At 36.5% G+C, this 22,516-nt stretch overlaps 2 protein-coding genes across 10 annotated transcripts in view; both read right to left on the bottom strand.

Annotated features, from left to right (window-relative positions):
• LOC139963388 (discoidin domain-containing receptor 2-like) overlaps positions 1 to 2,351 on the bottom strand; it is a 61,765-nt gene extending 59,414 nt beyond the window's left edge. For 4 of the 6 annotated variants that reach the window (XR_011791577.1, XM_071964089.1, XM_071964095.1 and 1 more), the window contains exon 1: positions 2,174 to 2,351. The gene's annotated coding sequence lies outside the window, so the exon portion shown is untranslated. Of the gene's footprint in view, positions 1 to 2,039; positions 2,146 to 2,173 lie in introns of those variants that run through there. The other 2 variants (XM_071964094.1, XM_071964090.1) reach the window with 2 other exon arrangements.
• A 982-nt stretch (positions 2,352 to 3,333) lies between these two features.
• LOC139963386 (mixed lineage kinase domain-like protein) lies at positions 3,334 to 20,501 on the bottom strand. Of its 4 annotated transcripts, none has more exons than XM_071964086.1 (12): positions 20,250 to 20,501; positions 18,668 to 18,895; positions 17,696 to 17,898; positions 16,256 to 16,331; positions 15,352 to 15,417; positions 14,121 to 14,253; positions 13,170 to 13,273; positions 11,297 to 11,496; positions 9,144 to 9,289; positions 7,595 to 7,653; positions 6,754 to 6,909; positions 3,334 to 5,961 (listed from the first exon to the last, which is right to left on the bottom strand). In XM_071964086.1, exons 2-12 carry the CDS (start codon positions 18,867 to 18,869, stop codon positions 5,888 to 5,890), a joined length of 1,419 nt encoding a protein of 472 aa, XP_071820187.1. In that variant the 5' UTR covers positions 18,870 to 18,895; positions 20,250 to 20,501; the 3' UTR covers positions 3,334 to 5,887. The 4 variants fall into 4 exon arrangements, with proteins under 4 accessions (XP_071820187.1, XP_071820188.1, XP_071820189.1 ...); XM_071964087.1 differs by having other exon boundaries at positions 18,668 to 18,897; positions 20,314 to 20,500; XM_071964088.1 differs by having other exon boundaries at positions 13,170 to 13,270; positions 20,308 to 20,499.
• Between the last annotated feature and the right edge of the window lie 2,015 nt (positions 20,502 to 22,516).

The following is a 22,516-nucleotide window of genomic DNA, read 5'->3' as shown; positions in this document are numbered from 1 at the left end:
TTTTGCAACAAAGAAATTACTGTGGTATAAATACACTTACAATACTCCCAATGCGGAGGGAACAAACACACTGTGAGGATGAACATAACATTTTGTGATCAAAATATGATTCAAATATTACGTGATCATCTCAGAAACTTCGTACCATGAGCGCTTCCTATTGCAACGATGCAATACCTTGATTCAATCAAGAATAGTTTGATTGTCTGGCAACTTATAGTAACATACAGAAGAAAACATAGCTAAAACAATGACTTATACTGATATGCGACTTTAGCATAAATCAGTTTTAATATTTTTGTTTTAAATAGTTTCTAACTTGAGATCATTATGACCTGGGGTATGAAGGGGAGCTAAGATGCATCCATACCATCTTTCTACAGTCAATAACATGCCAGCATGGTTACTACAAGAAAGACTACTTTCCATTACCCACTAACTAGCATAAATTTAAGTTTGCTATTTATAACACTTTAATTTTAATGCAGAAATTTTGTGTCCCACAAATTTCATGTGACCTTTTCCTGTGCCACAGACTTAATTCACTTTCAAACCATTGACATCTACACATAATTCAGCCTTCACCGTTCCTGTCACTTAATTACTATTTCAGACATACAATATGACAGATCTATTTTCATATTCTTTGTCAATTGTTTCTTTTATGGTTGAGCACTAGACGAGACAGTGATAAAACTCAATGCAAACAGTTTCATCAAGACATAACCAATTTTTTTCTGCTGGTTTCTTGCACATGAATACATCTATAGAGCGATATGTGCATGGCTAGGACACAATTTCACAGAAGTTCAGGTTTTGGTATGTATATGACTGGTAGGTTTAGTCTAGCGCCATTGGCTGCATATCCCTTTAGTAATAAGACATACAGTGTTCTGATTGACTAAAATGCTTACCTTACATATATTACCTCAAATGTTTGTTTTTAAATAAGTATTTTGCAATGAGAAATGGCTAGGCTGATGCCCGTAAAAACAAAAAGCAAAGTAGCCAACTGTTAATTGTTCCCTTCTGGAAATCACTTATGTGATGGTAATTTAACATGTACATATTAATAATATGCATCATTGCATGTTGGAGACTTAAAACAACAAAGAAAAAAACAATGTAGAATCTGGTACAAGTCAAAGAAAATCTTAATCAGTGTCACTACATATTCGGGTCAAAAGTCTTTATTTAGGCCTACCCGTTTGAGACTTGAGGCTAGGCATATAGGAGAAAATCCAAATTGAGGGCATAATATTAGGCATAGGCCTGTTACTGTAGTAGGCCTATGTAGTTGCTGAAGATACAATATCCGGCCAGTTTCTTGGTATAGCCTCTCTGTTGCATAGTTACGTACATAACATGATCCCTGATCCTGTGGGGCACTATGATCAAGCACAACATTAATATTAATTAGCCTATGTGTGTTTTGAAAGTAAGATTTTGAATTTTATGAGCATGTTAACTGTTAGTGTTAGTTGCTTTGCTTCATTACTGCCACTTAAGTTAGTCCTACTCCGAGTCCTAGGTCTACACGACTTCAAAACTAACAGTAACTATTTATACTGCTTATTTATTCTATACTTCTGTTTGTGAATGTAAGTTTTCATATTTTGTATTTAGCCAATATGCTCTTTCACTCAGTCTTTGTTTATAACAAGTTGTATGTTAAGCTCCAATGTAAAAACAATCTTTTACGACTGATTTGGATTATAAATAAACTTCAAACCTGAAATAAGCAGGTTACACAATGTGAGCTCCTATTCCAAAGGGTATGCTCGGGCTATGCTTAGTCGTTACATCTCAAGATGCTTCATTGCTCAAACTTAACGTTTAATCTGCCTAATACAACCATAGAACACTTCCAGCGAAATTTGCTGACACACTATGGTAGGCTCATAATAACTAACTTGGATCGGGATAAACCGTAAAATGTGGTCCTGCTTGCACAGCGTTCATGTAGGGTCTATGAGTATGACTATATCTAGTACGAACGACTTGGTAGGCTACGTTGGTCCTATAATTGACGTACTTACTTGAGTAGTGCGACTAAAACTGGTCCTCTTTTAGTCTTTAACAAGTTCAGATAGGATCTAAGGAAACCACCGTTAGTCACAAAGAAAACACAATTAGGGCTTTTAACTTAAAGTGCAACCTTAAAATAACCTACCTTTCCGGCTATCATCCAACAGCGAAATATCCGTATTCCGGTAAATAAATTTCCACTTGAACTGGCGTCCTTTCGTTACGATGACTATCAAAATGACTTTTCAATAGTTGTTATTACAGTTATCCAGCATTGCAGTACAGTGTATGTACAAGTCGATACACGAAGCAAATGATGCTTGATATGTTATGTATGTCTAAGTGTACACACTCAAGGATTGCCTACACGCACACATCGAACATGTAGTCAGATGAGTTTTTACTGCATAAAAATCATGTTATTGAAAAGGGCTCTGTGTAACAGTGAATAGGCATTGATGAATTAGAAGCGGAGGATGGGGTAGGATTACTGATAGTAGGCTACTCCAAATTTGATAAAGAGCATATTTTCAAACAGTGGCGTAGCCACAGGTAGGGATGGTTTTAGCCACCGAAAATTTGTCTGCCCCCACAAAAAAAGTAGTTTTGCCAGGAAGAGAACTTCTGCCCGTGGAAAAGTTGAGCCTCTATGGTTACGCCCCGTTGTCAAGGTGCTATTTGCTGTCCCTGTAACGACAGAAACGCGTCAGGAGACAGGTCCAGTTAATGGACATTTGGACTCAGATGAGTTTTCTTTGCCGGTAGGATATTTGATGTTTCCTGCTTAACCAAGTTCTTTTCTTTAATTCTTTGAGACTTATGTTCTTTCCTTTTGCTTGTGACTGCACGCAATATTCATTATCTTTTCAGTCTTTGGATGTTAGTTGGCTTTCAAGCTTAATTTTTATGGAAATTTGTTATTTTCACATTTTCAGTTACGGTAGTCCAAACATAAGTCATTCGTAATGCTAACAAAACTAAAGAAAAAAAGTCTATAACGACGTATGGTCGTGTGCACAATCGACTATAGGTTTTCAGAATTCAGCCTCCATATTGTGCTAGAAATTCACTTGTATGGTTACTGAGGATCAAATTTCGATTTTCGACAAGCAGTCAACTGCCACTATGAACGTTGTTATCTACACTGGGATTTTTAATTTTCTATTCTAACATCTACTAGTGTCTGTGAAAATATAAAAGAATCAGAAAATCCAGAAAGGAACTTTTGAAACCTCTTGCAAGTTTTAGCTTGATTCTGTGGCCTGTGGGCAATACTGATGACATTTTGCTATTCATTACTATTTCTGGTAAGGGTTGGTCTATGTGCTTAAATAGTATACTTCAACACTTTATGTAAATTGCTAGAAAATCGTATCAAATGTAGAGAGAAGAAATGTACGGAAAACAGGGATTCGAACCTTTCATGTCTGGGTTACCTGCTGGTTGTTATTAAGTTTTGTAATAACATATAGTGAGATTATGTGGTCTTGCTCATCGAGCGCTCACACATAGTATCCAGTTTTACACATAACGGAATCTCCTCTCAAAAACAAAAAAAAACAACTTTTGGAAAAAGAGGGCGTACATCGAAAATGGTCTAAACTTGTGCACTTGGAAGCAGAACATGTTGCGACAAATAAGCATTTTCAGACGGTGGCAGCCAACCCAAAATACTCACGAAAATTGATGAGAAACAAGGTTGATGCATCTGATAATTGATTTATTTTAGTATTTTCAACCAATTTATGGTATGTGTTATCTTGTGTCGAGGGAGGGCTTACAGTGATCTAGCCACCCCCCCCCACACTAGGGACGAAGGCAGCAATACAAATGGTGTGACAAAAAAGTAACAAGATTTAACACACTTGATATCTTAACTGTCAGTTTTTATTGTAATTCAGTTCATGGGGATTGTATAATGAAGCCACATAAAGTGTGCATCAGCGTCAAAACAACTATATTGTTAAAAGCATAGTGTACCTTGCTGGACGTACTTCAGTGTAAACGAATATTAAAAATATAAAGATACAAATTGTTTTGCATGTTAGTAGAGCTTTTGTTTCTTTGCAGTAAATGTTCTACAGTTCCCTCCAACACATTTAGTTAGAACATTATAAACAATCTTGAGCTGAAGTATATAATTAATATCTGATTTGATAAGCAGGCTATGAAGGCTAGTGAAGCCCCTAAAGCCCAGGGCCTTTGGACACTCCCTGATTGTTCAACTGGCCAGTCCACGGTACGGCTTATTTATTTACCCATGCTTGTGGTAGTCTCCATGATAGGCAATGTTAGGTCTGTCTTAGGAAAGGTGTAATCTATTTATAATCAATGACCATTCCTCAATAATCACAAACTGGGCGGATTAGTTAATATCTTTGCACTACAAAAAGGCTATGAGGTTCATGCAGAAAATTTTCAGAAATTTCACTAAACGTTCATACAACTTTAGCCATTAGCAATTTCATTGATGGTTTGAATGCATTTACTTTGTCCATATATACATACCAACAGCCTTCAGAGTCATATATCCAATTTCCAATTTTATCAAAATCTGGCCATCTTCTTTTCATTCATATCATACACTACCATCAAAATAAACAATTGGTGTTTTCACCTCATATGAGACATCTTAACTGGGGCTTGAAGCTCTCAGTATGAATTTCTTCTATATATAATATATAAATAAACTACAAGCATAGGAACTTCCTCCAACTCTTGACTTGATAATAAATGTTCAGTACACTGAAAGCAATATTTCCATTAAAGTAACTTTAAAAATGAAAGAAAAATGATTAAATTTGTGATATTTTTCAGGTAGGAACCCAGAGGAGTTTGGGCAGTGACCACCCTCATTCCCCTATCAACTCCCCCCTCCCCCACCCTCCCTTTTCCAACTTCCCAAAAACATTCAAAAGTAATTATTAGTAAAACCTAACATTCAGCCCAAGTTATGTTGATGAGAATGCAAAATATTACTATAAATTTACTTATTTTTAAATGGCAGAACAATTCCTGAAGTCGTTCAATTTGTGTTTACTATGCAACATTTGTCATTCATGATATTTTTGATTAAATATGCCTCAGAATACACCACTGTCATGTCTAAAAATGTTACAAAAACATTTCTAGGGAAGGATGCTTCCAGACGGTTCCCCCTTACAAGGAAAGTCAGCGTACACAACCACATAACCAGCCTCCCTCTGTAGAAAAATATGAAAATGCTAAATCTTTTTTCATCTGTAGAAAAGGTTCAAGTTACCAAAATATTCTTGTTTGCAATAAATAAAGAATACTTAGAAATTAAAATCATTAGCAAAATCAACTAATTAGTTTTAGTTTAAAATATCAAATTCATGTTTCCATGGTCTTGCTATTAAAAGAATCCTCCCTTTTTCATTTTTTTTCATTTTTTTTTATCCTTTTTAATTTTTTATAATCTCCTGACCATAATTCCTGATTATCATATGCTCATGTATAGTAGGCAGGTGACCTTGAACCCGTAACCATGGGAACTATATATTCCTTCAATACACAACTCTTTTATTTAAATTTTTGTGCAGTTGAGTGGTCTGTAGTTTTTTCTTCTATTTTTGCAATATTGTTCTACTGATTTCTGACAATTCCTCTTTTATCTGTTATCCAATTTAAAAAAAATTGAATTTTAGCTGATCATATTCATTTCAGTCTGTTATCACAGTTATCACAGGAAAACGTAAGTAATTAGTCTTAATAATGTGAACACAACATATATTAAAACCAATTAACAACATGATTAAAATCATCTTTAGCCAAAAAAAAAAAAAAAGACAGAAAAGTTATTTTCGACATTAAACCTCCTTTCTTGGTGTCGATCTCCTCAAGCGTGGGGTTCAGTCTCGAATTCCCTTTCCTGAAATTCGTCTCGAATTTCTGAAAGCACGCTTTCAATTTCTGAAAAAGAAGGAAATCTTTTGGGTCAATTTGGTAGACTGAAAAAAAACAACCCTACTAAACAGAAACACAAGGTTTAAGAATATGTTAAGGGTAGTTGTAGGACACATCTTTTTGTATGATATCTAAATCGTTTTTTTACAGGAAAATGGATAAAAAAAAGTAGCATTGGGTAGATTCCCTCTGCTGCAGAACAAACCTATAACGGATAACTGGGATCTAAAATGAACCTCTTAACAACAATAAGATCTCAGATGAAAGGTGTTCGCATTTGCGTATGCATGTTATGCATGAAGGCGGAGTCTACTTGGAAAGTTCACATCTGATTGGCCCTTTCAAGCGATTTATTATTTCATAATCATATTTTTAGGTGTGCTCGGTTCCCACCAGTTGCAACTATGTGAACGATATCTCATTACATCAGTCTCCCTTCAGCTTTCCAGATGAAGAGTTTAATCACCGAGTGTTTGGACGGATCTCAGTGGAGAAGCCATCACAATCACTAAGTCCTTTCTTCACATGCCCAGCTTATAAAATTTCATGTAATTGAATGTCACAATTTTTTTTTTTCATTTAGATTCAACATTAATGTGAGGATAGAAAGGAGATAAGAAAATCAAAGGAAAAAAAAAAAATCAAAATTTTGAGGAAAAAAAATTTACTCGCTTTTTTGTTGTTGCAAATATCAAGACGGTAATTTTCTAGGCTTTGTATCCTAAATATTTAATCGACCCAATGGTACCCACTTCTCATCCCCTATTCTGACAGTTTTATTGTTCTGTTTTAATGTACCTGATATTTTGGGCCTGTCCTTTGGATCAAACGATCTGCAGCGCCTCACAAGCTGACTCAAATCATCGTTGAGACGATCATCAAGCTTCAGTTCAAACTCCTCCTTCTTGTCCTTACAAATGAATTTCTGTACAGCGTCCTCACTGGCATCTTCTCCTAAATGAAAAGAGATGACCATACAATTAAGATAATTTCAAATTCCTGGATTTTATCTGTGATGAAATATCTGGATGCTATTCATGAAATAAAATATCAAAACCAGATGATTTTTAATTTCAAAATCGACCGAGACGAGACACACACTCTTGGATATACACACTCGGGTTTGCCAGACGTCTGCCATTAGACCGAACTGTCCCAGCAGCTCAGTGTAAGTGTCTTCCATCTGTTAATTACCTCTCACATTTCGTGTCCCACATTTCTGATATGCAAAACTAAAACAATTGACATTTCATATTTACTGGAATCCCACAGCCCCCTACAGATTTGCACCATTTAGGCTTCCATAAATATGGCTGTTCATGTACGCATAGGCCTACACAGTGTCTACACTGCAAACCAGTACAATTTCATTACAGTTAATTTATATGCGGACCATGTCTTAGAATCACAAACTTCCATGAAGAAATGTACTTGACAGTCTGATATGAAATTAACGAAACTCCTTTGATCTAAGAAGCATTGTAGGACTTCTGAATGGAATATTCAGTGCAAGAATGCTATGACCAGTTTGTTAGGCTAGGGTAGATTGGAGTGTGTCTGTGTGTATAGGAGACAGGAAAGAGAGGAGTGAATTAAACACAACTGTTAATTAATTAATATATTAAAAAGAATTGTATACCTAATACACTGGAGAATGGCTTGGTTTGAGTAAAAATCTCCCAAAGAATGATTCCAAACCTGATGAGAGAGAAAAAATGGTAAGATGCAATTACTGGACTGTAATTTTCATTTTTTAGAATTGGAAAGATGCAATAACCCGTATGTCACAGAGACTTGAAGCATTGCAAACTGCATCGGAAATGGTTAGACGCAATTATTGGACTGTCGCAGAGACTTGAAGCATTACAAACTAAAGCAAAAATGGTAAGACATAATTACCGAATAGTCACAGGGACTTGAAGCATTGCAAACTAAATCGGAAATGGTAAGATGCAATTACCGGACTGTCGCAGAGACTTGAAGCATTGCAAACTAATTCAGAATTGGAAAGACGCAATTACCTGTATGTCACAGAAACTTGAAGCATTGCAAACTGCATCGGAAATGGTTAGAAGCAATTATTGGACTGTCGCAGAGACATTACAAACTAAAGCAAAAATGGTAAGACATAATTACCGAACAGTCACAGGGACTTGAAGCATTGCCAACTAAATCGGAAATTGTAAGACGCAATTACCGGACAGTTGCAAGTACTTGAAGCATTGCAAACTAAATAGGAAATGGTAAGACGCAATTACCAGACAGTCGCAAGAGACTTAAAGCATTGCAAACAAAATCGGAACTGGTAAGACGCAATTACCGGACAGTAGCAGAGACTTGAAGCATTGCAAACTAAATAGGAAATGGTAAGACGCAATTACCCGACAGTCGCAGGGACTTGAAGCTTTGTAAACTAAAATATGTAACGACTAACAGCCCTTTGCTCAGGTACACATTGTCTAATCATAGACAGGTTGAGAGGAAAACAGAGCAAGGCAGAAAGAACAGTTTATGAAAGACACTAGAAAAATAAAGAATATGGAACAAAGCTAGCATGAAAATTTGAAGAGAGAAGAAAAATATATGTAAGAAAACACATAAAATAACAAACATTTTATAAAATTGTAATCAACGAGAATACTCTACGAGATATGGTAAAATTTACAGGTGACTTTCACTATGAATTTGAAAACTATTACCTTTCAGGAAACCTTTGCTATTACAAAGGAAAACATTTGGTCTACTGACGAGAAAATTTGGCGGAACTATGGCAACCAAATGACAAAGTTGACTGAAGCCTTCTCATAGGGATGTTTTGATGGCTGAAGTTGATTGCTTCATAAACATACTGGTGTTGTTGTTTTTTTTTTTTTGGGGGGGGGGTTTACAACTAACTTGATATTGTGGCATCGGTAATGGATATTTTTTATGTAAAGAATGTTAGTAGGTCATTTACATTAGGTGAACATGGTCTTGCCTCTTCAAACAAAATTTGATCACCTACAGGCATATTAATCAAGTTTTCCGATCTTTATTTTAAGGTCTTTTAGAAAAATGTTATTACCAAAATCTAATTGGTTAATTCGAAAATTAATTTGATTTTTTTTTTATATGTTTAGGCTGGGCAATTCATGAATTACAAATGAATGTAATTGTTTCTTCTTGAAATCATATGAGATATATATTACGCATAGATATCAGCTTCTTTCGATGATTTGATTGGACCGTCGGCCCTTTCTGGGGCACGGTAGAAATAAAGGCCTTCCAGTGAGTTGGGACTAACAGTACTGCGCTTACAAGAGGAGAATGTCATTGCATAGCCCATGCTGGATAGCTGTAACAGAAACAAATAGGAATACAGAATTTTAACAAACAAACTAGGATGTGTTTGAGTTTTCTCTGTGGGATAAATTTGCACTTAAAAAACTGGTTCACACTTGACTTTTACACAATAGGTTCCTTGATGGGGATTCAGTGTCCCTCCTGATCCATTTTTTTCTACTAAACTAAAATAAAAATTACACTGCAGCTACAGTGTCTATCAATGTAGCTACCTATGTGTACCACAGCCAACACACAAAGTCACCAAACACCACATTGATGTCAAGCCCAAGCTATTTTCTTGAGAATTATCATAACGATTAGATATTTAATTTTATGAGAGGCATTGAAGACTCGCACCAAACCGCGTGCGGCCATCTGAAAAAGTTAACTTTCTGTTGCTTGCAAGTGACATTTTGTTCATGTTGCTACAAAATGCAGACAGTAATGAAACTTGATACCCTTGTTATCTTTAGCTGGACCTGAGATGTCCATTGCTGTATCGTTTATACACTGTGTTGTGGGTATTGACCGCAGCTGTATGTACTGACTGTACACCAGGGTCTAATTACCGACGGTAGCAAGCTGTGTGTGTATTTTCTGGGATCGATGGTGGTGTTTAACACTTCTGTTACACCTCATTTGAAACTAGGTCAGATTACCGGCATTAGACGTTTCTTTTTGCGCGAGTCTTCACACCCTTTATTAAAGGTAAATTTGCTGAACAGCTAGTGCACTGCAATCTGGGAGATCATCATAGTGACGTCACTCACTGACCCTAGTGCTGGTCAAGGTCGTTGCAGAGTTTGCAAATTAAAAGGATTTTCTGGTGACAAACAATTTTAAACTAACATTGAAAGAGAAAAATATTCCAAACTGCTACTTGCAAACTCCATCACAATATCATGTCCCTAACTTGAGATATGTTTGGTTGTATGTGACCGTTTTTAACTGGTTAAACCCTCAACTACTCCAGGAAGTTGGATCATAGTAGGGGATATGTGATGTCATCTGGGCAAATGCTCTTTGGAAGCTTTACTTATGCTATTATAATCTCCTTCTTGAGTTGTCCTTGTAACCTGTTACATTTGGAATGTTCCCTTAGCTGTCAATGTTCTAAGTTCTTAGCATTTCATCAAAATGTATCTTTTTTTGTAGAAATATTCTTTTTCTTTGTAGATAAATGACTGACAAATTATATCGAAAAATAAAGACATTTCCTGCTGGAGTGCTGTGATGACATCATCCCTTCTGCTGTTGCCAGATGCATTTAAAAATATCACAAAAAAATTTAAATTCATTTCTTCGTGATACAAAATGCTATGAGTTCTTGTACTTAATAAGATGAATGCAAAAACCAAGTATGATATGCAACCTAATTTTACTTTTGGGGTTGTTCTCAAACTTTGACCACTGTCGATGTAAATTTTTTTGTGACCGTTGACCACCAGTAAGATAGTGTTGACATACTTAATAGAGTGGACACACGTATCATGAATCAAGCTTATTTAGGCTTTACATCTGGAGTGATTATGTTTACAAAGATTGCCCTCTCTTGGCCTCCAATAACCTTTTACCAGCACAGAAGAATCTTGTAACATACAATATGGTTAAAAGCACATCCAAGCTTTACTTCTGATGCTATACTGTTTACAATGTTATCAGACTTATGTCAACCTTAAATGACTTTAACTTACATAGAATACCATAAGGTTTATTGTACTCAATAAGACGGATCTACAAAGAAATATACAAAGTATGAAATTCATCCAAGCTTAACTTTTGGAGTTACTGTGTTTACATCTCTTCAGACTCTTATCTATGTTCACTATACAAATGATCTTGACCTTCAAGGGGGAGTGGAGGTGTGAGGGATAACTTTGACTGGAGGGCTTATCCCGAGTCTCTTCTATTGTACTGCACAAGCTATCATATTGTAGATACTTTTGTCTAGTTGAATTTTCCTACACAGAGCAGGCAAACTTCTTCTTCTTACGTGATATCCCATGTTACACATTACCTTAGCAGTGTAGTCTTTATTCACAAGAAACTTCTCTGTTCGTAGTGCTGTGTGCACGAGACAAGAGTGGATACGGTAGAGAGACCTTGCCGCGGTCAGGGCTAGGTGCAGCTTCTTATCCAGATTCAACTCTCTCTCTTCAGATAGTACTTGACGTAGAGTGCCTTTCTCCATATACTCCAAAACCGAAAACTTTAAAACTGAAGGAAATCAGAAGACAATTACTTGACACCGATAGACAGCAAAATGCAATCTCAAGTCTCACTATGACTACGGTGACATCCCTATGTTCCGACGTCTCTATGTTCCGACGTCTTTATGTTCCGACAAAAAGAAAAAAATTTGGAGCATTTTTTTTTTTTATCCAAAAATATTTTTGTACCAAGAAAATTAGTTTTGTGACCCCAATATTTTTTGTGAAGCCAATTTTTTTTGGACCAACATTTTTTCCAACAAAATTTTTTGAGACCAAAATTTCTTTCACAAAAAAAAAATGTTACCCAAAGTTTGTTATGACCCAAACAGTGCTTGTGACCGAAAATTGTTTGTGACCTGAAATTTGTTCTCAAACAAATTTTGGTCCAAAAATATTGGGGATGAAACGATGGTACAAACGATTTTTTGGATGAAAAAAATTGTCCCGAAATTATTTCTTTTTGTCGGAACATAGAGACGTCGGAACATAGAGACGTCGGAACATAGAGACGTCGGAACATAGAGATGTAACCCTCACTACTCTCTTCAATATAAATACAAGTGTAGTGCCTTTAACGAATGCTTCTGAAACAGTTGTACATCAACATTTTAATGCATATATACTAAAGATTTGAATATGCATATATGTGGCCACTGGCCTGGCCTCCCAGTTGGGACGATTTTTTCCTATACTGTAGTGTCATGTCCCGCTTCAGAGCACACATATTGCAGTACCAGCAGTATTGAATATCAAGTTTCTATCAGATCAAGGTCAAGGAACTGTTTGTACTGACTACAACAGTGCTTTGAAAGCATGATATTGGAGTACAGTTTAGAGAGGTATTAGCATAATGAAATTGTCCCAACTGGCTGCACTGGCAATACTATTGATGAATTTCCTGTAGTATGTGCGAGTCGTGTCCCTACCCAGGGGCGGACTGGGTCTTAAAACCGGCCCGGGCATTTTCCACCTAGACCGGCCCATTATTTATTGATATGCTACTTACATAGTGATCACCATCCTGGGGAGGGGTCTAAGGTGAGGGGTGTCCCCCTCCCCCATTGAGATTTTTTGAAGTTTAGGAATGCCTAGATGCTAAGTGGTGCTATATTTCTCAATTTAGTAGGTTACAATAATCCTTTAGAAATGACCCAAAAATAATTTTCCAGAAGCAACACTTCATTAACTGAGGAAAGTTAAAAATGTAAACAAAATTAGACAAAACTATGTTTTAGACTGGATTTTATATAGTTTTTCAAGCATTTTGTGACATGCTTGAAAAAAATGAAGAAAAAAAAACCTAAATAAAATCCATTGGCACGGACAGGTTGCCAATAGCACGTTCTTTTGTTACGAACTAACAGACTAACTAACATGGTGATATCATGAGCTGATTCCCACAGTTAAAAATATATTTCTACGCAGCCAGTCTGTATTCTATTAACTACTGTGAAAATGGGCTGTAAGTTTAACCAGGCTCCCCAGCCCACCGGCCCACCGGGCATTGCCCAAATGCCTGTGTGGCCAGTCCGCCACTGTCCCTACCTATATACTGTCAGAAGGGTTTGGCAGTTGAATTTGCTCCAGTACGTAAGTAAGGGAACTCTACAATAATCCTTAACAATCACTCTTATCTGCTTGCACAACTATATAGAGATCATTTTGAAATGAACCTACCTTCACTATCGCACAAGCCAAACACACGCACTATACTGGGTGATGTGAAAAACATGAGGTTCCTTGTCTCTCTGGCAAAGTTGGATCCCACCTCTGGATTTCTGCTAGGAAGTATTCAAAGGAATTCCTCAAAATTTAGTTACTTGTTAAATCACTGAGTAATAGAAACTGCATTTGGATCCTCTATATAAATGTATGAAAATGGAACACCAGCATCCACTTAAATGTGTTTTTACATATTTCACATATTAATAGCATCTTACATCTTACAAGGATATTGGCAAGAGTCTGTCACTAAGCACAATCAAAATCTTGATGATTCAAACTCATTTGTCAAAATCAATATCGGTCCATTAATTGTACGTTAACGTTATTACCACCAGAGATGGGGACAGAGTTCTTTAACTATAATGATAACTTTAAATAACTGCATGTACCTCGAGATCTGTCATTATTTACCTTCTTGACCCTTGACCCCTCATGACCTATTCCTAACAATGCAGTTCCTTCTTATCATAGGTGAGCCAAATTTTACCAACCCACCAGAACCAAACAGAACTCATATGTTGAAACTGCGGCACCAAACACATAATCTTTGCCTTGACAAAAGTCTTCCCTTAAATCACAGAGCAAGGTATTCCATCTTATACTGACAGACAATTATCCACAGGTTATGGTAGGTAATGACTTCAGGAAAACAATGGTATCCCCCCAATTTTATTTGAGAGAATGACAATTGTTGTCAGAAGCCTTCTTCAAGATGGGGCAGTAACTTTTTTAATGGGGCTAATAGTAACTAATTAGTGCAAAGTAGAGCAGTGGTTTTAGCAGTTTATTTAGTAGCTTCTCTACATGGGAGGCAAGAGGGACTGCATCAGCCTTCTATTAAGTATTGTCCATGTGATTCTCAGTGAATCAAAATAAACATGTAAGGACGTTTAAATGAATTACGTCACATCTTTGATTTCTTTCACAACCACTTCCTCCAGATCCAATTTGGCTGTATAGTACGTGCAGAAGGTACCCTCTGTCAAGTGTCTTTTATTAGTAAGTTCATCTGGTTTTACCAAAAAATTCGCAGCAGCTGTGGAGAAGGATAAAGTAAACAAATAGCAAATGAACTATGATTAATACTGAGACAATGTTTAATACTCTGCTCCTCGTCTTCAGCAGGGTGGGAAGATATGGTCTGATTTATTCTACGTAGCTACTCATTAGAAAGTATGTGGAAGGTCTACTATTGGTGTTGACCTGTTCTGAATAAATGCAGTATTTATACGTCCACAGATTCATACACATTCCAACATACACGCATACATACACACACACACGTTTGCATTACATTTCACACCGAGGACCCTATTGTATTTTCCATTGTTCAAATCCACGTACCCTAACCTTAACAATACCACATACAATAGAATTCTTCCGAGGATGTGGTGATTCTTTAGAAATCACAACAGAGGACCTGGAATTCTTTTGTTCAAGTCCTCGGTCAGAATACAAAACTAACGCCCATATGCACACATACACACAGATGTGTCTTTAAAGGCAAAGGCAAATGCATGGTTCAGCAGTTAGAGTGTCCGCCTCATAATCCTTAGGTTCCCAGGTCAAAATTCCGCCAGGGGCCAGATTCTCTAGACGTATTCAAAAATTGGATTTGATATTTCTGGTTTGTGAAGTTGGCAAAAGCGGGGTTTTTTTCTGTTCTTCTTCACTTGGTTTCGAAACAACTTTCATGGCTGCTGATGTCAAATGGGGTGCCTTTGCCTACCTAAGGTAGTTGAGAAAGTGGTCAGATGCTGCGGTATACACTCTCATCCGTCGGATGGGGATGTTCAATGCCGGTCCCGGGAGCAGGAATGGGAGCGAATTCACACCCCTGCCTCATTATCCTCTGAACACTTATCGAAAAGAGAAAGCTCGAAATAAACCATTTCATCCTTGATCTAACATGGATAGGGTCTCAAATAAGCTACTGTAAGGCTTCCTGATCCTTGGGTTTCTGAAGTAGACTAAACTATATATACCATCATGGAACAAATTCCTTCATAGCCCTATAAAACTTTAAACCAACTAACTTATATCAGTCAATGGCATTTTCACAGACAGGAAAATAAAGCCATTTCCACATTACACATAAGCAACTTGAGTAAAAGATGTATGAAAATTGAATTACCCCGCTTTTTCATGAATTCGTTCACGACTTTCTGCACTTTTAACTCCTCCCTTAACTGGTTGCAAACTGTCCAGAAAAGTGCAAGAATCAAGAAAAGGTAATGTTACTATTAAACATACTAATAACATGAAATAGCTACAACATTAACTTTATTAACATGAAATAGAGTCATACTTGGAGTCAACACTTTTGGAGTGTTAGCTCAGTGGTAAACGCCGGTGCCTTTCAATCATAAGGTCCCCGGTTCGAGTCACTCCCAGATTAATGTATGTTGTCCAGTTACAGAGTTGTTGACAATTAACAATTCATAATAATGGACGTTTAATATGAATGTAAGAGACTGACTTCGGTCAGCTTGCGGCTTTGATAAGCCAATGAGGCTTCTTCGCGAGTTCCTGCTTGCAGGAGGATCTAATATACATATACATACTTGTGACTAGAGCCTGTCTCCATCTAAAAAAATGGTTACTATCAAACTTAAATTTTGTTTCTGTAAATTTAAACTGTTATATTATTTGTTTGGTTGTACGAACATAATGACACTGATGGGATGACATACTGACAAGTTTTTATTATAATTTTTAATTTACATCTCAAGGTGAGCTTAAACTCTGATGGTGCATTTCAAATCATTTCCACCAGGAATATTGACTACAAAATTATTCCTGATAGTTGGCATGTCTCGTTGACGTACTGGCTAAAGGAAACTAAGGTGATCAACTCAACCTGAACTATGCTATCCGTTAACTTTTCGTGTCACAATGTAATTTTTTGCCTTCAGTGTTATACTGTTAGGACTGTATGTATCTGTGTGAATGCATTTCAGTAACCAAGGGTAGCACACGCAATGATGATCATGTTGTACATAATTAGTTGCACCGAGCATACTGTAGTGTAGACTTACCCTTCTCAAGCTCCCTTGTTTCTACATTACATTTAATATCTTCTGCAATATTAAACGACACTGCTAAGTTAGTATCCTACAGGAAAAAAAGGCGGAAAAGGGTAAAAGTAAGGCAGTTGCAAACTCATTGAATCACATCGAAACATAAAAATGTTCCTAAATGTAACATGTTATCGGTATATATGATCCCTAATTCTAGATACTTATTGTCACAAGTCAATATTTTGTGCATCAAGTCACAACTCACAAGTCATTTGTTTTTATCACATGTCCGGTCAAGTCACGTAAAAGTCAATGTTTTTGCAATTTATTTGTGGCGCAAGTGACTTGATGTCATTACAAGTCATGTTTTAAGTCAAGAGAAAATGCAACTTTTAAATTCACACTGTGATAGGCTAATCAACAGATCAATGACTATAGGTCCAACAGGGCATTTATCCTGCAGTGATGTAGGTCTAATGGATGACATGCATTAATAGTGAACTCTACTCACATTTCTATCAGGCCTGTCCCTATTCCTGTTTGTTTTTTAATTTAAGACCAGTATAAATAGCTTTTTGGCTTGGGCAGCATTTAAATCTTATTGTTAGAGAAACACTTCTCCCTTCCATCTCTCAACACATTTTGTAAATTTTACATATAGTAAAGTGAAATCATGAATATTCAGAATACCTTGACTGAAGATAGCTACAAACTCAATGCAGCCTATGTATTATCAGCATGTGTTTCTCACTACTCATACAGTATTACAGTATTACACTCTGCGTACTTCATGCCACAAACAAGCAGCCGATCCTGAAATTAATTGTATTTTTTTACAAATTAAGTGTGGAAGCAAGACTCTCAATATTTTTCTCACAAAATGAAGTCCAAAGGATGTGATGTAGATTTGCAAAGTTAGGTCCGAATTATCACTTTCCAGTAATATTGTTTTAGTTCACCGTGCTCATTAACCTGTCTGTATTCTGTGCATGTTTTTGTCCCTTCTGTTACTGTAACTTGTTATTTAGCCTTTGAAGAAGATCCTGCTAGGATCGAAACGTACCTCAGGCCAACCTACTTTTACACAATATTATTTTATGTTAGCCTACTAATTGTATCAGTTCAACATTTAACTGTTACTGTTTAATGTAAAAGAATGAAAAGTGATATTCTCAAATGATTCAAACTTCTAGATCTTTCTTATTGAACTTTTTATATTTGCATGCTTTACCACATAGTGTTTGTAACTCATTTGTGGTCATGTAAGTGAATTCCAGGCGCATTCCACTCTTTTTAAAGTACACTGCCATAATATATACGTTATGAAAATAGCACCAATGATTATTAGGGTTGATTGGCAACAGCTTGATCAATGCAATTTCAAAATTGATAACCAACTTACCAACAGTAACACATATTTCCACAAATAAAATTTGTCTCTAGCCTGGGCTTACTTACCCCAACACATTTACTCAGATGACAATCCAATTCTATCAACGCGGAATTGAACTCTTTAAATTTCTTGTTATATTCTGAGTACTTCCGTATAAATCGGCCAACGAGTCCTGACATCGGATTGCTATCACCTTTGGCAAGCTTTGTGCAAAACACCGATATATCCTCGAATAGATCTTTTATGCTATCAAGCACTCCTTTAAGTTCTTTAAAAAAAAAAAGTTTAAAAAATGAAAACTTGAATGAAAGTTTTACAGCTGTTTCCTCTACCTGCAAAAAATGACAATTTCACAGAAGAATACAGTTGACAGCATGTATAGAATACTGTGTACAAGTATTGCTTAGGGTGTTAAGTTTGTTGCACTAGTTACCAAATGGCGGCCAGTGGAGACGGGGTGTAATGTAGGTGGTCCCCCTAATAGACGTTTCTATTTGTGTGAGTCTTCACACCCTTTAATGGCAGTAAATGAATTTTCACACTGGTGAACTCTCTTCTAGACAAGTGAGAGGAGCTGGTTTAATCAGTTTCACTTTAACGGTTAATGTACATTTTGCTTAAAGATTTGCTTTATTGGCTCCAATTATAGCACATAATAGCTTGGAAAGTTTTGTGATTGTGTAATCAACCTGCCACGGTCATTAATCGACCTGCAGGCTCTACAATTAGCCTGCATAGCTTCTTAACACCATTAGGCTCTAATTTGTGTTAACACTGTGTGAAAATATGTTCATGTCTACATTGTAGTTAAGCATACAGCATTCCCACAATGACCCTCATACAAGAAAAAATATGTTGCAGGCATGGCAGATCACTAATTGGTATAAAAGAGGGTCATTTTACGACCAAGGCAGGTCTGTTACGTAATCTCAAAAGCCTTTCCCATGATAGCGTGCTATAGTTGGGGTCTATACAGCAGACCTTAAAATACATTCTCTCCTAGAGGACCCAAAGCTGCATCTACATATTACTCTTACCACTCCACTCTGCTTTGGGGCTATTCTCGACCGTCTTTTGTAAAAAAACAAAACGTTCACGCAAATCTTGGACATTCTTTTCTAGACTATTCCTTTCTTCTTTAAAGTTGTTGGAAACTTCCTTCAATGTTTTCACTGCTTTCAGCCCAATGGCAGATACATCTCTTATTAGGCTAATAACTGATGCGACTTCTCCTGCCATAGTTGCTGTGTGTCTCCCAGAAATGCCTTTAGATATAAGGAAGAATTGAAACCAGCTGATTACCAAGTGCTATATAACATATTACACAACTGACATATCTTCTATAGTTCGATTGATTTATTAATTGTTTGAGGTTAAGTCTTTTGAGAACAGGGGAGCTGGGTAGCAGAAGATTGGGCAGTCTAAGGGGCTCATCAAAGGTGTGCAGGTACAGTTGACCTTGATTAATGAGTGCAAACTGCAAGATATACATGTATAATCGTCTGAAGAAAATCAGTATTTGAAAAACATTTTCAGCAAAAAAGCAACTTTTAATTACTCTTTTCTTAAAATTTTCAATAAAGGTTATTTTAATTATAATTTATTTTTAATCTTTTTATACAAAAAATTATGATAAGTTTGCAACAAACGGGCATCTTTTATGAGAAAAAGGTTCTATAGTTTTGTAGTTTCCAACAAACACCAGTGCAGATGTACACAACATCCAATCACATTATAGTCTTCCTCACGTGTCTATAGTACGGGTTCTAGTACGGAGGATTCTATAACTGATACTCAATACTTGGATCCTGAAAATCAGTGCTTCTAGGGTTGTAATTACTACTTTAAAGGTAGTCAGTACAGGTCTCAAATTATGGCATGCTAAACTTGCTAGAAGTTTAAAAGATGGTAACTTCCTGGTGGTATTTACTCTTCAAATTGTTCTCAGACATTTTTAAGGAACACAAGATGACTGAATGTCCAAGTGAGGAAAATTTCCTCGAAGGTTGTAATAAAGCAGTTTAAAAAATTTGACCAAAGCTAGGTGATCATATGTGAATATCTAGCATATTTGGGTCCAATACAGCAAAAGCACTCAGAAAATGGCCAAGGTCTACTTGGTTTCGAGACAAAAGTGGCTATGCAGTTTGTGTCATATAAAAACATAATATAAAGCGAGCATTGTATTTTGATTCCCTTTGGCCAGGTTTTGATTTATATGTCAAGAACTTCATTTGCCAAAACATGTTTTTGTTGGTGGGAGCTAAATCGAATGATCGTTTCCATGGGCAATAAAAATGGCAATCTATATAGTGCACACTATAGACAAGGCCTATAGTGCTTATATAACCGATCGTCCAGAAAATGAGCATTGCAGCGTCGCTTATTGGATCGATTGTGGGGAGACATGTTTATTTCACCCAGCTACAAAAGCCTAGTTACTTGGCTGGTGACGGTACCTGTTCCATTACGGTCTTAACTATTGTACTTGTAGGCATACAATACAGCCTAGCGTACGTACGTAACCCTTGATCGGCTTAACTCTCACAATCTCAGATAATTAAAGCCTGTGTCTTAATTTAAGTAGGCTAAATACTAAATAGGCTATATAGCTTATACCTGAACTTATACCGATCGATAAAGCAATGGTCAAATTAAAATCAAATCATTGACATACTTGTCTCGGTTTCTGTGAATAATCCGGCCTCTAAACGTGGGTGGGTGAAGAGGACCTCAGTCTATACTCTAGTCTAACAGTAACAGTAACAAGTACAACCCATGTGATGTATAGTAGCCACATGGAATACCCGCCACAGAAATTACGTGCTTTTCTTATGATGTCGAAATTCCCCACACTAATGTCGGAATTCCCCTTCTATTTATAGAACGCCGAAACGCTACTGGCAAGGTAGTATACACAGACTAGTGGTGAATAGAAGAAAGGGGTCTAGAAATTGACCCACCCATGCAGAAATGTTTTGTTACGTATGACAATTATGCTGAAAGTGATGCTTAACATGCAACTTTTTAATTATAGCTTTAATTTGGAGTTACCACGTTCAACTGGTTTCCACACTTTGACACCTGTTGACCTTTGACCTCTACCAATTTCAATAGGGGTCTTGCACTCACCAAGCTGGATCTATATACTACGTATAAAGTTCAAGAACGATTTTCTTCATGAGTTATTGTGTGTACAAGATTTTCTTAAATTGACTTAAATATTGACTGCAAATGACCTTTGACCCGCACCAATTGCTATCGCGTATCTACTCATTATGGGACATCAACATGCCAAGCATGAGATTCATCAAAGCTTCTCTTCTTGAAATACCGTGTTTGTAATGTTTCCAGTTTGACCTCTGGTGACCTAACATGACCTTTGTTCCCAGCTGAATACAATGGCAGCCAAGAACTCAATAAGGTTCATCTACATACAAAGTGAGAAATCTATCCATCATTAGAATATTAAGTTATCGTGTTTAAAAACCAAAGCGTCCCATACACACACGCGCTATCATGACCGCCGGTAATATCTTCCGCCTTCAGCAAGGACTAAGAAATTACTTGGTGATGATAAAACCTGACACTGTCTTCGTTTAAGTCACTTGCGAAGCCATTTGGATGTCTTCAATTTTTTGCTTTTTGAGAGGTCTTCCCTTTAGGCAGATACATCACTCCATTCAATGGATGTACTGCAGTGATGACGAACGTCGTGTCTTGACCCCCCCCCCCCCCCCTCCTCCCCATCCCACTCTAAGAGTTAACTTGGGAACTAAAATTGTCAGATACTGATGTACACTCCAATCGGGCAGATCGGGATGTTAAAGTGGGTGAGAAGTTACAAGAATAGTGAATTCTCTGACGCTCAAGCCAAAAGAATTTATAAAAAGCTGGTTTGCATATCCACGATCAAAACATGGATAGCGTTTCTAATTAGCTTGGCGGGTTCCTATTATCCTTTGGGATTCACAAACTAGAACTAAGTAAAAGAGTTCAGTAAAATGTATCTGAGGAGGATCCAAGATGATATGATTGGTTGAAGTTGGCTCATATGTGGTCAGAAATGGTCAGAAATAAAATAAATATGTGTAGCCGGGAAATGGTTCATTCTGATGCATTTTTAGGCTATAAATAAGGAGGAACACTCCAGGTTGTGCTAATGACCACTCTTAATTTGAGTGTGTGTGCATGTGTGGGTGAGAATGTGTGTGAGGTTGAAATGAAATTGACACTCAAAGAGAAAACTTCTGAAATGAAGATATTATTCAAATTTTATTGCTAGATGAAAATTCCTGTAGAAATACTGTAAAATGAGTGAGAGCTACTGTAAAATACTGTTTATATAAGAAAGGTCAAATGAAAAAAAAACACTGGTTAGGATTAAGTACTTTAAATGTGATATTACATAGGAAATTTATTAAACCCAAGAAAGCCGTCTTGTTTGAGAAAATCAGTTCTAAGTAATTAAAAACTCCACTCTGAAGAGGAAGTTCTCTACTTACATGGAACTTTTTTCCCTGCACAACTTTAGAAAACTTGAGATTCATGTAAAATTTGGGATGTTTGAATTATCATGAATAATAAGGATTTAATAATGCTGCTACAAAAATGTTTGTAAAAATTTTAAACAAAAATCTGCCTCAGTTGCTGAGGAATTCCTTTTGAATATCACGACCAGCAAGGGAACTTACTTTTGCATAATTTATTTTTAAACAATCTGGACCTCCTTAAGCATACTCATAAACTTTATACTGGAGACTGAATAAATTTTCAATTCATAAATCATTATTATAAAAATATATAAGATGCTTAGAAAAATAAGACTAATATAACCTTTAACGTGAAAAATATGTTCTACTTTGATCATAATTTTGCCAGGCAGT

Source organism: Apostichopus japonicus, chromosome 22 (assembly GCF_037975245.1).
Source record: "Apostichopus japonicus isolate 1M-3 chromosome 22, ASM3797524v1, whole genome shotgun sequence".
Classification (NCBI taxonomy): Eukaryota; Metazoa; Echinodermata; class Holothuroidea; order Aspidochirotida; family Stichopodidae; genus Apostichopus; species Apostichopus japonicus.
This window is presented reverse-complemented; position numbering and strand designations above follow the sequence as displayed.

Excerpts from the sequence above, each read along its gene's own strand:
- LOC139963386 (XM_071964086.1), bottom strand. The coding sequence starts at position 18,869 with ATGGCAGGAGAAGTCGCATCAGTTATTAGCCTAATAAGAGATGTATCT. Across the intron at positions 16,332-17,695 it reads ATCTGAGTAAATGTGTTGGG|GATACTAACTTAGCAGTGTC; the intron begins GTAAGTAAGCCC and ends TTTTTCCTGTAG. Across the intron at positions 5,962-6,753 it reads GGACAGGCCCAAAATATCAG|AAATTGAAAGCGTGCTTTCA; the intron begins GTACATTAAAAC and ends CTTCTTTTTCAG.